Source organism: Cyanistes caeruleus, chromosome 2 (assembly GCF_971803275.1).
Source record: "Cyanistes caeruleus chromosome 2, bCyaCae1.hap1.1, whole genome shotgun sequence".
Taxonomy (NCBI): Eukaryota; Metazoa; Chordata; class Aves; order Passeriformes; family Paridae; genus Cyanistes; species Cyanistes caeruleus.
In genome coordinates this window covers 24,629,014-24,646,160 of record NC_141702.1, presented here as the reverse complement: position 1 = coordinate 24,646,160, position 17,147 = coordinate 24,629,014, and the positions used below count along the sequence as shown (strand labels likewise).

At 36.9% G+C, this 17,147-nt stretch overlaps 1 protein-coding gene across 2 annotated transcripts in view; it reads left to right on the top strand.

Moving 5' to 3' along the window:
* BMP5 (bone morphogenetic protein 5) overlaps positions 1-17,147 on the top strand; it is a 66,568-nt gene that overhangs the window by 30,157 nt on the left and 19,264 nt on the right. For both annotated transcript variants that reach the window (XM_086876149.1, XM_023922472.2), the window contains 2 exons: positions 7,590-7,782; positions 13,585-13,733. In XM_086876149.1, the coding sequence (XP_086732275.1) occupies positions 7,590-7,782; positions 13,585-13,733 (342 nt within the window). The remainder of the gene's footprint in view (positions 1-7,589; positions 7,783-13,584; positions 13,734-17,147) is intronic.

The window sequence follows — 17,147 nt, the reverse complement described above, 5'->3', positions numbered from 1 at the left end:
AATAACTCTAAATTTACAGACATATATCTAGCTTCTGCATATGACTGATCAAACTTTATTCTTTGTGTTTTGAAAAGAAAGTATATTTCATGTGAAAGTAATTTACATCATTTTTTCAAAACCACATCTGTAAATATATAATTACTTTAAATACAACCAATATAATAATAATAAATGCAGAGAAACTAAAATAAAAAGTACTGCAATAAATCAATTTTTAAAACAGAACTGTTGCAATGAAAAAAATATTCTCCAGACTTGCCCTTTTTAATAAAGCAAAATCCCCAGTGATAAAGGAAAGAGGAAGAGGATCTGAATGTAGATTAAGTTTTTGACAATGACTTTCGTGTCTAAGATAGGGTATGTGAGGAATGTAATTTTGGGGACTCCTATTTTCAACCTCTGCCTATATTTATTACGTAAGATATCACAGAATCATAGAACCATCTATATTGGGAAAGGCCTTTAAGATCATTGACTCCAAGTATTAAACATTCACTGACAAGTCCATCACTTTGAGGGCTTCATTCTGTTCCCTGTAGCTGTCTTCAGCCTCAGGGAGCTGGCACTCAGAAAACAATTGGCCCAGCTCTGTTAAAGGGTAAGACAAAGAAGACATTAAGTACCACATCCTTTTCCTCATCCTTTGTCACTGTGTTTTTCCCCACATCCAATAGAATGGAGATTCTCCTTAGCACTCCATTTGTTGCTGATGTATTTACAGTAATCTTCTTATTGTGTTTTAAAGCAGTGCCCAGATTACATAATACTTGGGCTTTGGCCCTTCTAATTTTCTCTCTGCATAACCTCATGACATCCTTGTAGTCCTTCTGATTTCCTGCCCCTTCTTCCAAAGTGCATAAACTCTGCCTTTTTGTCTGATTTCCAGCCAAAGCTCTTTGTTCAGGCAGGCTGCTCCTCTTCTCCATTGGCCATTTTTTTGGCACATGGAGACAGCCTGCTCCTGGTCTTTCAGATTTCTCTTGTGAAGGATGTCCATCTTTCCTACACTCCTTTGTCCTTCAGGTCTGCCTCCCAAGGGACTCTGCTAACCAACCTGTTAAACAGGCCAAAGTCTGCCCTCAGGAGTCCAAATGAGCGGTTCTGCTGACTTTACTTCTTCAAGAATTAAAAACTCCATTAAAGCTCCATAATTTTGTGATTGCTGTGCCCAAAAGAAGCTTGAAACTATCACATCACCCACCAGTCATTCTCTGTTCACTAGCAGCATGTCCAGCAGGACCTCTTCCCTAGCTGAATCTCTCACCAGCTGTGTCAGGGTGTTCACTTCCACAAATTCCAGGAACCTCCTAGACTGTTTATTCTCTGCTATGTTGTATTTCCAGCAGACATCTGGGAAGCTGAAGTCCCCCACGAGAACAAGGGCTGGCAATTGGGAGACTTGCTCCCAGCTGCTTGTAGAACATTTCTTTTGCCTCTCCATCCTGGCTGGATGGTCTATGACAGACTCCTACCAGGATATCTGCCATTTGCCTTCCCTCTGATTCTAACCTGTAAACACACAACCCAGTTGTTACCATAATTAAGTTCTAGGCAATCAAAACATTCCCCAATATAGAGGGCTACCTCACTGCCTCACCTTCCTTGCCTGTCCCTTCTCAAGGGTTTATAGCCATCTTTAGCAGGACTTCAGTTGTGCAAGCCATCCCACCACATTTCTGAGGTGACTACTTCATCCTAAATGGAAGACAAGCAATAGGGTGCATAACTCTGAAGTTTTGTAGTTAAAACACTCAGCTGAATGATTATGGTAATATGAATTAAATGTCTAATGTCAAATTATAAAAAAAATAGTTAGATGTGGGAAAAAAACCCCGTATTTTATTCTCATTTTCGCCCTCAACCCCTGCATTTCTTCTGTGGAATGGCTCAGGATGTCCCATTGCTGGGCTACTGACATCCTGGCAGCTAGGATACAGTCACTGAAATCAGCTGATAAAGATTGAACTGTTCTTTGACTGAGCAAGGATTATCTCAGTCTGATTTTCTGGAGCTGCAGGGGACTGAAGGGGAAATGTAAATAAACTCCTTTGTTCTGTTTACTGCCTGGTACAAAACAGTTGTCCTTTAACAAACAGAATTGTCTCTCCACCGACTGTATCAGGCAGCCATGTCTGGTGTCCAAAGCAATGCTTTAAGGACAGGTGACTATTTTGTTCAATTTCAATGTCTAACTCAGATTCCCTGAGTTCAGATCAGGAAACTTTCCATTCTAAAAAACAGATAAACTAGTAAAGCAGTAGTGCTTAGAGAAGTAGAATCATTGTCTGCTGCCTTTTGGTTTTTTAATCACCACCAAGTAATTTTTCTTCATTCTTGGATTTAAAAAGTCCACCTGATTTAAAATTTTCTAGAAGACTGCAATCTTCATTCAATGACCAATGAGCAGAATGAAATGGCTGCCACTTCAATATTAACGAGATTTTATATTTTTAGGACTTCCAGGGTGAAAAAATTAAAAGTATGCCTGCCTGGATAAAATGATTTTCTAAAGTTGATATTAATTTTTTACAAGCCAAAAAAGTTACAAAGCTTACAAATATCAAAATATATATTTTAGAATCTGTAATCTGGTCTCTCTTCAACTGAGAATGACATTCTGATGAATGTCCTTAACTTCTCTCAGATGCCTTTCATTAAAATGTTTACACCTAGCATAGCTGTTTTATTTTGGTGGGTTTTTTAACCTCTGTATGCTTCTCTAGAATCACTTTTCACCTTTCCACACACCCTACAAAAAATTTGTCGCCTTAATTTATGAAAGGTGAGTCACTCTAAACAGTCTCATCTATGATACTGGAATTTGAATGAGAGAGAGAAGAGCAAGAATGAGGTAAACAGCTATTTGATGTCTGTCTTTTCACAGTAGCACAATAGCTGATTCCTAGGGCCTCTGACCTTTCAGTGTCCTGTAACAGAGTACTTGCATTAATCTGTTGCTTATCTGTCACCTACCACATTTGATATTTCCAGTCTCTGCTTTCAATTATCAGTCATTAGAGGCAGCACTGAGTAATTTCAGGAGAAAATGCCTGGAACCTTTGACCTGTTTTGGTCAGATAACCGCAAGTGTTCACTGTAGATAAACTATCATTTCATTATATTCAAGATGTAAATGAGTGTCGTTTGTAGTGTATCAGCTTACTGTAAACTTTATCACCTTGGAGTGATTAAAACTGACTGGTTTACTTAGTACTTATACAAAGAATTTAGAGTCAAACAGTGAAATTCAGTGAGATTACTGTAAATGACCCTTTATAGTTACACAGTCTATAAGACCCTCCATTTTGCCTTGGCACACATATTTAGTAGTTAAAACATGACATTAATTTGATTTGTGAGGCTTCACTGTTTGTAAATCCAGTTGGCATCCTGGGATTCTATGTTGTAGAATCAGCTTATTAAAACATGTCTTTCAGCATATCTTTGGTTTGTTACCCATTTGCCAAAGCAGCTTTCACTTTGCCTATGTGTCACAGCCACGCACCAACATCTTCAGGAAAAGTGAAGCACATATCAGTGTGGAGATAACCACTAATGAAAGAGCACATCTAATAGTCCCTCATGCACTATGACCTGACCTAATCTCATTGCTAACAGTTTTTATATTTTTTTAAGCTCAGCCAACATAATCAGATATTTATCGCTGAATTTCTAAAATACTGATTACTTGTTATACAGCCATATAAGTGCTTTGGGTGTTTTTTAGTTGTTATTTTCTTTCCCATAAAATAAACAGTTTTGTTATTGAAAATTACTGAATGACATTTACACCATTCTCTTTTGGTGTAAAAGAAGACTTTTCCAAAATACCTTTGTTCTGCAAATTTGACTTTTTTCTTCTTAGAGCTGGACTTAGTGTTAATACAGTGTGAATGTTTCATCAGCTTGCCACATGGGTGGAAAATATCATTCTTACACACAGGTGTTTGTGATATTCCCCTGAGCCATGATTTGTCTGATGTAACTGTAGTGCTGCATATATTAGTTTCAGGTGGTATAAAAACACCATTTTTAGGAGTCAATGCTAAGAATCCTGACCAATGAGAGCAAAGGAAGATTTTTTTCATAATCAGCATTGACCCTAATATTCTACTTATTTTTTACTTAGAAAAACTATATTCCTCCAATAAAAGAATACTTACTGATTTCTGCTCAGCTGGTTTATAGATGCTGTGATTAGTCCCACAGAAATGCATTTTGGCAGATGTACTGAGCATGGCTGGAATGATGTGAGAACATTCTGAAAGGAGCTAACACTTGAGAATCTTAACCTGTGTTTTTCAGGCTGACAGTGTTGAAAACCTGTTGACTGTGAAATAAAAATATTTTGGAAATGGTGCCTCCCTGAGCTTCATGCCATTTCAGCAGGACAAAGGACCTGACAGATACCCTACTGAGCATTCAGTCTTGCCTGACAAGGCATTTATTACATGCAGAAGGGATCAAGATTTGTGTATTATTTTCAGTAATAAAATCTTCAATATCATTACATAATATTTTACTTTTTTAACTTGGCTACCATTCAAACCACTGGTCATTATTGCAACATCACCATCACTGTTTTTTTGCAGTCTGCTGTATAATGCAAGATTTTAAATTGTATTTATATCTATATTTGTATGTAATTTTTTTATTTTTTTATTTTTTTGGTTTATACATTGGCTGGTATAAATTTGCAGATAGAAATTCTGGATTCATTGCAGGGAATGGGACCTCCTTGGACTTGGGGTGTTTCTGCAGTGTTGTTCAGTGTCTGTTTCCTACAACCCTTCACATCTGCAGACTGTTGCCACACTGAAGTCCTGGCTTGCCTATAAATGCTGTCTCAAACCAAAGAAATTTTGAACTTGTGTCCCTTTCAGATGACAGTACTACATCTTTCTTGGTGGAAACACAGATAAGTACTATCTGTGTGAGTTGTAACAATTAATTGGAGGCCTACCAGAAAGTGGCTATCAGTATTCTTTAGCAGTTGTGAGTGATCCTGAGAGATCCCCACTGATACTGTTGGGGGTATTGTGGAGGTTTCTGTACAAATGATAACATATAGGGAGATTGCTGTTTCTTAACTGAGGTTACTAATTAGAAAGTACTTGGTAGAAACTAGACAAAAGGAAGCTTCAAACCCAAATAAAAAACAATCAGTCCAGGAGTATGGCATTATTAAACCTTTTATTCAGTGTCTGATTATTCAATATTTATTCATAATGCTTTGTTACCCGTGCTTGCTGGCAAATAGTTTTTGAAAAAATATTATCCAGAGACAGCAGAAAGGCGTGCACTAAGACACTAAGTCTGTCTTAAATATATATATATAGTTCTTATTTGAAGGTTATTGACATATCTGTTCCATGACAGTTTTCAAATGCTCAGTTATAACCTCAGAAACTTGCAGCAGACTCTTTGTACTAGAAAAAACCCTCTGGGCTGAGTGCTTTTGCATATGCTAATCTCTGCCAAGTTCCTCTGAAATGAAAGGCTTTACATGGGTATTTAAAAAAAAAAAAAAGCAAAACCTTATTCCAAACCTTATTCCAGATCTCTGTATATATCTCACAGTTTAGAAACGGGCAGTGGAGCTGCTAAATAGACTGTATCCTGTTTCTCTTCAGTAGCAGCCCATTCATCTTCAGGTACAGAGCAGCCAGTTTACATGCTTCTGCTGCTTTTCTGCTTTACTTTTTCTACATACATAGCGTTCGATGGCAAACCCATGTAAGCTAAATATGCACTTGGGCCAAGCAAGCCTCACAGTTAGCAGACAATTTTCCTTTTGTCAGCCAGGAGAAAGTTCATTTTCACTGAAGATAAACTGTTCTTATAGCCTAGATATTTTATTTTTGATGGTTCTTAAGGCAACACAGATTTGTACTTAAAAAAGGAAAAAACAAAATAAAAGCTAATGAAAGCAAGGAGAGTTTGCATTTTTGAAAAGGTGATAGGGAAAAACACTGTAAAGGACTAGTTACATGACCACAGGTGATATAACTAGTAACTACTGCTCTGAAAATAGTGTTAAGTACTTTTTGTTCAATAGCTCTCTCTTTAATATGTCTATAACTATACACTTATAAGGCAAGCCCAACATTATTTTTTACCTTTTAGTGCATTTCTATTTTTTAAGATAACATATAAATTGTAATAATACAGATATGTAGTTTTATATATAAAATTATTTAATCATATGTATATACAGGCAAACACACATTATGTATGTAGAAAAAATTATTTGGGAGGGATGTATATATATATAAGTATAAATATTGTAATAATTTACACATTATTTATACATGTAGCATTTAGTAATCCAAATGTGTGCTTTTCCAAAACTGACATTTCTCCTCCCTCAGATCTGAGGACTAAAATGAAATAAAAGAGCTGGGGTTTCAGGAGATAGTGTTTAGGGAAGCTGAGTGCAGCCATAAATGTTTAGCTGGTTATCTAAACAAAATCCTAACTCTGAGTTTCAGGCTTTGTCCATCATCAGCAAAACAAAGTACGTATGTCAAGAGGCAGGTAGAACTTTTCCAGAAGGGAGAAATTCTGTCTTCCCACGGAGCACAGTTTATTCATAGGTCAATGATACATTGTACACTGTGGAAGTGGAAACCATGGATCATTTTCCTTTCCACATCCTTAAAATGTGAGGTATGAATCCCATAAGGTGATCATCAGCCAGTGCTATGGCCTGTAGTTTCCGTTGTCACATCAAAACATATATTCCATTGCAAAAGTTGCTCCTTACTCAGAATCAGAACTGCAGCAGACAATGGAAATAGACCCAAGCCAGCTGTAAATTAAAATCCTCTGGTGTGTTCCTCTTAAAATTCTGTAGAAACCTCAATTAAGCAATAATGAGGTTTGCTTTTTTATTTTAATTTGTGGCAGTGTCAGAAGCAGTGGGAGCTGCACCTGCCCACCAGGAACAGGTTTAAGCCAGAATTGTACATTCTGTGCTGCTGGGCTGCCAGAATCACTTGGCCCCGACCCACAGTTCCTTCTTCTGACCACTGGAAAGATGACGTGCATGCCATTAGAGTACAACTTGTGTTAATTTATATGATTTAATTGCTTCTTAACTATATAGTTGTTGCAGTGCACTTTAGTACCGCTTTTATTATGTTAAACGGAAATGAGCTGCATTCCTCTCATCAGCCTGGTTATTAGAGGCAATTAGTGTTTTCCAAAGTCATCTATAGTTCTGACGTTGCTATTGCTGTGCTTATGGCTACACTGAAGTCCTAAATCCTTTCACAGTTTTTATTTTGTCCATATTTCTAGTTACTTTACAACATGCCCCCTTTCAGCTTTTTTTTATATTCGTTCCACTCCAGCTTCTGGAATTTATATAAAAGCCACGGAGTTTTTTTTCCTTTTGAACTGAAGATACAGGGCTGGTGGAATTTCCTTTAACTGGAAGTATGTCTGAGCTTGTGGTTTTATTATTTGCACAGTTTTATATTGTCATGTTTGTTTACTCCCAAGCAGAGGGAATGCTCCATTAATCATGGGAAATGGGCGTTTGTTTTACATCTTTAATTTGCATTCAATTCTTTTTCTCACAGTTGAAAGGGACAAGGACTTCTCCCACCACCGAAGGCACTACAAGGAATTCCGCTTTGACCTTACTCAGATCCCTCATGGAGAGGCAGTGACAGCAGCCGAATTCCGGATATTCAAAGATCGGAGCAACAGCCGCTTTGAGAATGAAACCATTCAGATTAGCATATATCAGATCATCAAGGAGTATCCCAACAGGTACCCTCCTGGCATGGACTCACCACAGGTTGCATACCATCCCCTTTGCCATTGGGGAGGGAGGCAATAATCCTTCATAGGCGTACACCTGACAAGGCATCGTTGATACCACTTGTGCGGTATTAATTCTTAGGCAACAACAGCAAACACTGAACAAGAATAAAACTTACCTTAAGTGTAATTTGTTCCAGGTTTATGTCCAAGTTCACCAAATAATCTGCCCATGCACAGAATAGGTGAGGGTTCATGTTCTCAGTGAGCAAATGGAGGAGTCCCATGAGCAGTCTAAGTGTCTAGCTTTGGGAAATGTACCATTTGCTGACACTGAGGTACTACAAGCCAAGATTCACTTGGCTCCCTAGAGACAGACAGATGGTCTAACTTTGATTGCTTTTGAAGAAGTGTAGCTTTTTTGCTTGCATTTGACAATCCTGCAGAAGGTAGTTTAAACTCAAGCACTAGTTTTAGGATGACATATGCATACTTAACACATGCTGTTCACCATAACTGAAAACTAAAAAAAAAAAATCATGGAATCATCTAGATTGGAAAATATCCTTGAGATTCAGTCCAACCATAAACCTAATACTGCCAAATCCACCATTAAACCATGTCCCTAAGTGCCACATATGATGTTGCACATGAGCAAATCCCTGAATTTGAGTTTGCAGATCTCTGTGTAAGACATGTTTCCAAGACTCTGTGAGATCTCAGTAAATTATGAGGCAAAGTAGCTAAATACCTGAAAATTCTGATTGAAAACTAGTACAGATTCCAAGCTGCTCCTGAAAAACTATATAGACCCAATATGTGGGGATTGAAATTAAATTAGTTTATGTCTTTTTTCAGAAAAGTGGGGTAAAAAAAGTTCTGTTTTAAGATAAACAAAACTCTTCTTCATCTTGGAGCTGATAATACATTTCTATCCCAGGAAGTTTTGGCAAAACCAGAGAAAATGTCAGCTTAAACTTGCAGAGTAATCTGGAGGAAATAAAAACCCCGTCAGAAGTTAGCTTGAAGGCTGGGCCAGCCAGAATTCAGATCTTTCTGCTCACAGAACTCCGAGTTTGTACCCTCCAGGTCAGACCTCTGAACATGAAGTTATAAAATATTTATGGCTAAAAACAGGGATTCATTTCATACCAATGGAATCAACAGGAGGGAAAGCACTCATCCTTCCAGAACAATTCTGCTTTCTTAGTAAATTTGGGCCTGAAGAAAACAATGTGGGATTTTTTTGTTGTTGGTTTTTTTTTTAACCTCTATCTTCAGCTTCCCAAAATTCTTTTAACATAGGTTCTAGAAAAAGCTTCTTGGAAGAAGGAATGAAGCAGGAAGGAACAAAACACATCTTTTTAAAGAGCACAGGTGAAGCCTAAGGTGATGAAAGCTCTTCACCTGAGAACTCAGATTTTTTTTTGATGAACTAATGGGAAAAGTTAGTTGTTCTAATAATTTTGATGTTTTCTTTTGAAGTTTTTGGATATTTTCACAGTAGATGGTTTGTATTCTATTTTAGAGGAAACAAAACTGTTTACCACTCTGATGAAAATCACAGTTAATATTATCTGACTTGTTCAAATGACAGCTGTGTCTGCAAAGGCATTAAAAAATGATTTTGAGTTCTTTCAAGGCACAAACAGAAATTTATAAATGCTTTATATTTGCATTTACAGTTATAAAAGCCCCATGTCTTCTAATGGAAGCATGATGCTGAAAGGAGGAACAGGCAATGATATATCATTGCATTTAATTTCATCAGTGTAACTACAGAAGCTTCAGATGTAGACTTAGTGTTTCTCTTCTATTGTTGATTTTGAAAGTTTCTACTCATATGTAGAGATATTGTAGACAACTGCCTCAGTGAAACAGGATGGAAAAAGACCACAAGCTCTTCACTGTTCAAATTAGAAACAATAACATTTTTCCACAAGCCCCTTGCTGTCTCCAGACTGGAGACCCCAAGATGAGGTCCCAGATTTATATTTATTTTTTTCCAACAAAGCCACATATTTTGGTTTTGGGCCCAGATTTCACTTGTGATTTTCTTTTTGTCACCTCAGGTTTGTTCTACATATGTACATGAAGTTTTAGGTGTAATATTTCTAGAAGTTGCAACTACAGAATGGGAGAGTGAGAGAACTGTGAAGATGGGGAGACACTGGAACATGCTGCCCACATAAGTTGTGAATGCCACATCCCTGGAAGCTCTCAAGGCCAGGCTGGATGCGGCTTTGAGCCACATGCCCTAGTGTAAGGTGTCCCTGCCCATGGCAGGCGGTCGGGACTTGATGGTCTTTAAGGTCCCTTCCACCCCAAACCTTTCTCTGATTCTATGATTCTGTAATGTCCCACAGCCTTCAGTAGTGACATTCCACAGCACAACTGCTCCTCCACCCTTCTTTGCTTTGAGCAGGAAACAGAGGTGTCTGACAGGGCACTGCAATGCCAAACACAGTCCTGCTATGCTTTAAGGGAAGGAGTGCCCAGGTTCAGGGTTTCCAAGTTGCATACTAAGGGTTGTGCTGTAGTCTCAGGCATTTTCTGTCTCTATGGCAGCATGGCTACTGAAGTGTGTGTGTTTAATTCCCTTGGAGTTTGCTGAAGTTCCAGCCCTTGGGATTGTAGTTTTCTATTCAGTCTAAGGAAGCATGTACAGCGTGGCCCATAGCAGGCTGACTTCCTATGGAGCCCCACCACAGACTCCTACCTGGATCTGTTCTCAAGACAAAGGCAAATATTGCCCAACATGCCAAATCGTTGTTCATGATTTGGTGGCAGCTAGCCACTAATTTAAGTAAACCCTGGGGGCTTTTCTCCCATTAGGGAATGCTCAAGTGGCAGTAAGATACAAAAGCAGGTTTCCAGAAGGAGGCTAAACAATATTATTGTTATGGCCTATTACACCATAATGATTATTTGATCTGACTGCGAACTGTTCTGAGTTTCAAGGAACATGCAGATGGTTTGTTCCAGCTTTTCTTCCTTAAGTGCCCCAGGAGATGTGGAGCTTAGACATTCTGCCTGCAGACTCTTTGCTGAAATTCTTGTCTGTGGTAGCATTTCTCCTGTAGAAAACTGGTCACTGGGCACCAGACTGTAATCACTAAACTTAAACAGCCTCTGTAAAGGTAAAGCCAATCAGCTGTATTCTGCCCGAATGTATTCACTGTCACATTTCAGCCTATTATGACATAATGCCTTAGGTTTTTATTATGTATTGTGGGCTATTTTTAAAATAGAAATACATTTTAAAATTCAGCCCAAATTTTAGGCTGTTTTTCATTTTAAGTGTGATTGCACAGAATAAAGAAGAATTTTAAAATTAAAAATGTCACAAAATGTGATGAGAAGTTGGAATGAATGAATGACATAAGCTAATGGGGGAACCCTGATCCCACAGCTCCTGCTGCCTTCTCAGGGATCAGGTTTTTACCCTGTATCTGTATCAGTTGTGAAAGAAGTTGTTTTTTTCCCTGGCAAGTACTTCGAATTTCTGTAGTAACATGCTGTTAAGTGGGCTAAATCATTAGCATTGGTCCAGATACATTTCTCTATTCTTCTATGTGTTCTCAGGAATCTGTTCTGGTTTTCTCTAGGTATCCCCAACCCATTTTTGTTTCATTTGCTGAGCTAATGAGTAAAAGCAATCTTTAAAGTCTCTTTAAAGTTTATTACCTTAGCTAGATCACTATACTTGCAGGGTGACAGAAAAGTAATTGATGTATCAATACCAAAGTACTTTAGTTTGAGTTTTTGCTGCAGGACAAAGCAAAAAAAGTCACATTGAGGAAAAATTTGTCCTTCATAGGAATTTCTGGACTATACTATAAGTAGTGCCTGATTCTGATTTGTCATGGGAAACACTGTGACTTTTAGAACATTGGGTATCTGTCCTGGATTTGGAATGGAAAGACTCTACATGAGAAAACAATTATGTATTCTAGAAGGTGAAAAGACAAGTGTGGAATTATTTCACTATGGTATTGTAGCATTTTATATTCCAAACACTTCTACAGTTTTATATTAAACCTACTGAGTGATGCAAAAGTACTTCTAAAAAAACATCTCAAAGAAAATTACAGTCAGAATTAAACTTTTAATGTTTAAAGTTCTGATAAAAATGCTTATTAGAAGAAAAAAGTTGGCATTTAAGACTCCAGAGAGTACTATTTATGAGCTTGTGGGACATTGTTAATTTGTTCAGTGCTAGCATAGCAGGTCAGGTTCTTTTGAATTGTAAGATTTTCTTCATGTTAACTCCAGAGGGAGAATGTAGGTTTTCTCCTTGTGTGGTCACCAGCACAGTTCTACTAGAATGGAAGTGATAAGACCCCAGCAAAAGATTATCCTTTAACAGAACAAAAAAAAGTGACTTTAAAAAAAGCCCTTTCAATTCCTTTATTTTTTTTTTTTAATTACCTTCCTTTATAATTTCTGAGCTCTTTAGCCTGATTTTTCAGATATATCTCACATGTAAGTAAACATATGCTTGTCATAGTTCCCTTGGTCTTATTTTCCTCAGTATTTAGCAATCAGAGTTTCAAAAAGTGCATTTGATGCTTTTTTCAGTATCAGGCTTTCTAGGTGCATTTACCATGTTTAGATAAGACAGGAACTTTCTAAGGTGTCGTTGTGATTAAACACTGTAAGAATTCAGTGACAAGACACTAGCTATTTTAAATCCACTTTTATAAAGAGCCTGTTACTATGGTCTGTATTTCCCCTTTAAGCATATATTCATTCTGTCTGTAAGGCAACAGTACAATTCTGAGATCTATGTGAGCCAAGTCTCCCTTTAGCTGACTTTTACAGTAAAAAATTAGAATAAACCATTTTTTTCTTGTATCTTATTGTTTTGGCTACTGTTTATGGCATAAAAGAAATAGGTTTCTATAACTATAGATTTAGGTTTAAAAGATTAAATGGTGGAAAAAGGTTTTAATAATGCATGCTGCTTTGTAGAAGCGTGTAAAATGAAACTGATGAGAGTTAAATATCTTGGGTTTAGTCTGGTCATTGTAGTAAATTATTTGTAATACAGATGATGATCTGGAACCAATTGTGTCACAAGATATGTGAAAACAGAACAAATAAATGACCCATGCTAAAAATTTGGTAACACAATTATACTAACTCCCCTGAGCAGCCCTTGTGAATTACTGGAAGATTTCATGGGAACCGATTTGAAAATATACCAGGAAACTGAGGGTTAAAATGTAATAATTATATTATTGAATGGATATGTAATTTCTGCTTTGATATAGAGACTTATTTTCTAAACATCTGTAGTAATAGGAAACGGTCTGAACTGCCATCTATTCATGTTTTGTCATAGGATACAGCTGCCGTCACGTTATTAACAACAGATCTTTTCAGCAATGCTATGCCTCTGAGTTTTAGTTGAAATTGGAAAGCGATTTTGACTTTTTTTTTATCTTTTATGCTGAAAAGTTTATAAAAGTGAATCTTCCTGATATATCCTGATGTTGAAAGATGAATTTTTTTATACACAGCCTCAGTTATGTATTTTGTGTAGTTATATCAGGAAGCTGTATTTTTCAGATTTTCCAGAGCTATGGATTTTACATGCTGAAACTCATTTCAGAAAGGCCTCTTAGGGAAATACCTGCATTATACTTAACAACTACTTGTTAGCTACAGCACATGCTGTACTGTGTCATAATGAGGATATGTCAAAGCATTATTAACTTGGACTCCAAGAAGTTAATGTCTGCAAGAAAATTAGGGACAAAGGTAAAAATATTTGAATGCCTTGACTCTCTCTTTTCTTTAACTTAGGGATGCAGACTTGTTCCTGTTAGACACAAGAAAGGCTCAAGCTTCTGATGTGGGCTGGTTTGTCTTTGACATTACTGTGACCAGCAACCACTGGGTGATTAATCCACAGAACAACCTGGGCTTGCAACTCTGCGCTGAAACTGGGGACGGTAAGATTGAAACTATAGATCATAATGCCATGTGTGCTCTTGTCAAACCTTGCTGGGACTTTTTTCTGGATGGGTGTTTTCTAACTTGTCTGGGATACAATTCACTGAGAGTTTATAAACAAATAACACAAACCTTATCATGCTGTTGTTGTGGTCTGCAAATTTTCTACTATTTTCATTATATTTCAACATATTTCAACATATTTCAATATATTTCAATACATTTCAATATATTTCTGTATTTCAATTTTTTAGAATATCTCAGTTATAAAACTAACATAATCAAGTGAAATTGAATTCAGGATAAGAGCTCCTACATACAAAATTGAGTTCCATTTTAATGTCCTACTACTGATGATTACATTTAGGAAACTCAGGCAGATATGCAGAACTTCTTGGGCTGAAGCATGGAGAAAGTTATAAAATAAACCTCAGAGCCATTCAGAAAGTATAGCAGCTGTTGATACTGATGTTGAAGAAAGGGTAACAATAGGGTAATGTGGGAACTGGTTTTCTTTCATTTGAAAAAAAGTTATGTTTTTTATCTTTAAATAGGTTTAAAATTTGAAATCTTGAAAATTTTGGTTAGCTAAAAGTTAGAAAAAAACACTATCAAAACTGAACTTTTGAGCTGTGAGGGTTATAGTACAAATTTACTGGGCTACTGCATTATTCATAGTTATGCTCTTCATAAAATTTGAAAATGCCTCTCAATGCAAAACAATATTTTTAGAATAAATGTTCTTTACTTAGACTTCTTTAGAAACTAATAAAAAGAGACTTATATACTGTTTTTTCTGTGATGGTTCACTTAATCCATACCACTTTACAAGCAAACTCAGATTTAACTCTTTTTGTCAAAAAGCTTTTTATGTCAGAGGTCAAGGGATCTATGATGCCAGTTAATCTAAACCTTAGCTGACATAATGTTAATGAGTAGCAGAAGAAACCCTGGTGTAAGGATTAATATTTTTTCCTTCTTTGTTCTGGCTACATTTTCTCCTTGGTTTTGATCTAAATTCTCCCTCAGGCTCAGCTGGGCTGTGAACAAAGCGTCTCATACTTTTTCAGCAAGTGCCCTGGCTGCTGGAGAGTTAAGCAAAAATCTGTCCTTTAGGCAGGATGCTTAAAAAGAGTCTGGCAGGCTTGCACCGAAGCTCATGGCCATTTCATCTAATGTTACCTGTACAGTCAGAGTACAGTCAGTGGACAAGGGGGGCACCAATGCAAAGTAGACTGCATTGTTGCTGCCTTCACCCAGCCTTCAAAGGCACCACTCCTGAGCCTGGGCTGCACAGGGAGTAGATCTCTTAGGCGCCTGGTTTAGTGAGGCCATTTTAAAGCTCTTACAATGCTGGGGAGGTGACACCTCCGTCAGGAATCCAAATTAGGTGGGCTGGCTTCTGGCCAGATTTCCTGCTCCAGAATAAACTCCATCCTTGACCTTTTTTTTTTTTTTAAATTTCTTTTTTTTTTCAGGGGATTTGAACACAGAAATTGTTGAAAATTAAATATCCATGAAAGGCATTCATTAAGAAACACTGCAACCAGCAATTTGTTGGTTCTAGCCTCAAAATTACATCCATTTGGTAAACTAAAGGAATTTGTACGGGTAAAAGGAAACCTTTTGGTTAATACACTGAAGAAATTGTAAAAGAATAGCTCACGTAAATATTTCCACTGTCCTACTCCCAAGATCAGAAAGGTGATAGATAATTCTCTATTTTAAATTCCAAAACCACAAACAACTTTACCTTTTGCATTTTACCTATTTGACTTATGAAGGAATTTACTTCTTCCCTCACTTTCTATTCCCTTTTTCAGTTTATTCATACAAGCAGTTCACTTCTAGGGGCTAAAGTTTTCAAAACTGTTGGATAGACCTGTGCTGTATCACTTCAGCTTAGCACAAGCAAAATCATCCTTTCATGCTCTTACAATTTTGCTCTTAAGGCTTTGATTATTTTTATTGGGTTGCTGTTACTTCTGGAAACTATTAGAAACACCAGCAGTTGAATGACACGTTTGTGTACAGATGGAACATGAATTTTTATACGACTCAGTATGTAGTGGACTCGGTTTGTAACCCAGAGAACCGCACCCACCTTTCCTCCAACCAGTTCTCTGTGAGAGCTCAGGGACTGCTTCAAATCAACAAAAAAACCTTCCCTTGGCTCGAGTGAACTTCAGGCCATGCAGGTCTGAAGCACATTTCTTCATGCCTCCAGCTGTCAGCCGAGTTTACAGGAGGTATAGTAGTTCTGTGCCCGTAACTGGGGAGATATTTATGATAAGACCTGATCCATTAACCTTTCTATTGTAACAGATCATTAAACTAAATGGGATTCTGTTAAGTAAAAGGATCCCTGATCGAGTTATTCCGGTGCTACACTGGGGTCCTGGATAATCAAGTCTGTAAATACATACCAATTTTTAGATTTATTCATACAGCCAATATGGGGCACCAATAGTTGCTGAGATTCCACGGTGCTACTATATTGTTATCACTATCATTAAAAGTAGTCTTTCTTACAGTTACCTATCAGAGATATTTTAGGCAATTACTTGTGTAGATATATTTCTTTGCAATCCTGAAGATCGTGTACAAATAATAACAGTAATAGTAATAGTAATAGTAATAGTAGTAATAGTAGTAATAGTAGTAATAATAAAAATAATAACAATAATAACAATAACAACAACAACAACAACAACAACAACAACAATAATAATAATAATAATAATAATAATAATAATGTTGTCTACATAAGGAATAATAAAAAAAACCCTATTTAATATAACAGTGTGAAAAAAAAAAATCTTTGGAAAAATGTCTGGTTGTTGCAATTCATATTTTTCCCCCTTTGAAAATCCTGAAAAAAAGTACAAAAAGCCACATGACATTGGAATGTGTTTTATTTTTTCTTTAGGACAGTATTTGGTATCATACATCTCATTTTAGCATGAAATGTAGTCTTTTTCTCATAATGGGACATTTTATTTTGAACAGTAAGAATAAAGGTTTGCATGACACATATGGAAGCTGTCAACATATAATGCACTATTTCCCTGAGGCTGTGGTAAATTAAGGATCAGGTTTTTTTGATTCTCTTTTTTAGTGTATCCTCAGCATTCTGCAGCATCCCCTTTTGGCTGATTCCCTGCTTTTGACACCAAAACTCTCTGTTGTGATTCAAATGAGAGGTGATCATTTTCATGATGATGGATGCATGGGTGTTAGATGAATTGCAGCATAAAATCAATAGAGATGCACAAACAAATTGAAAAGCTCCATGCAGCCTTTCCCCATATATATACACCATGTCTCCTAAGACTTAAAATTTGTTCTAGTGAATCAGCATCTTTGTCTTAACATTTAGCGTTTTTATAAGTAGACATTAGCAGTGGTCTGAA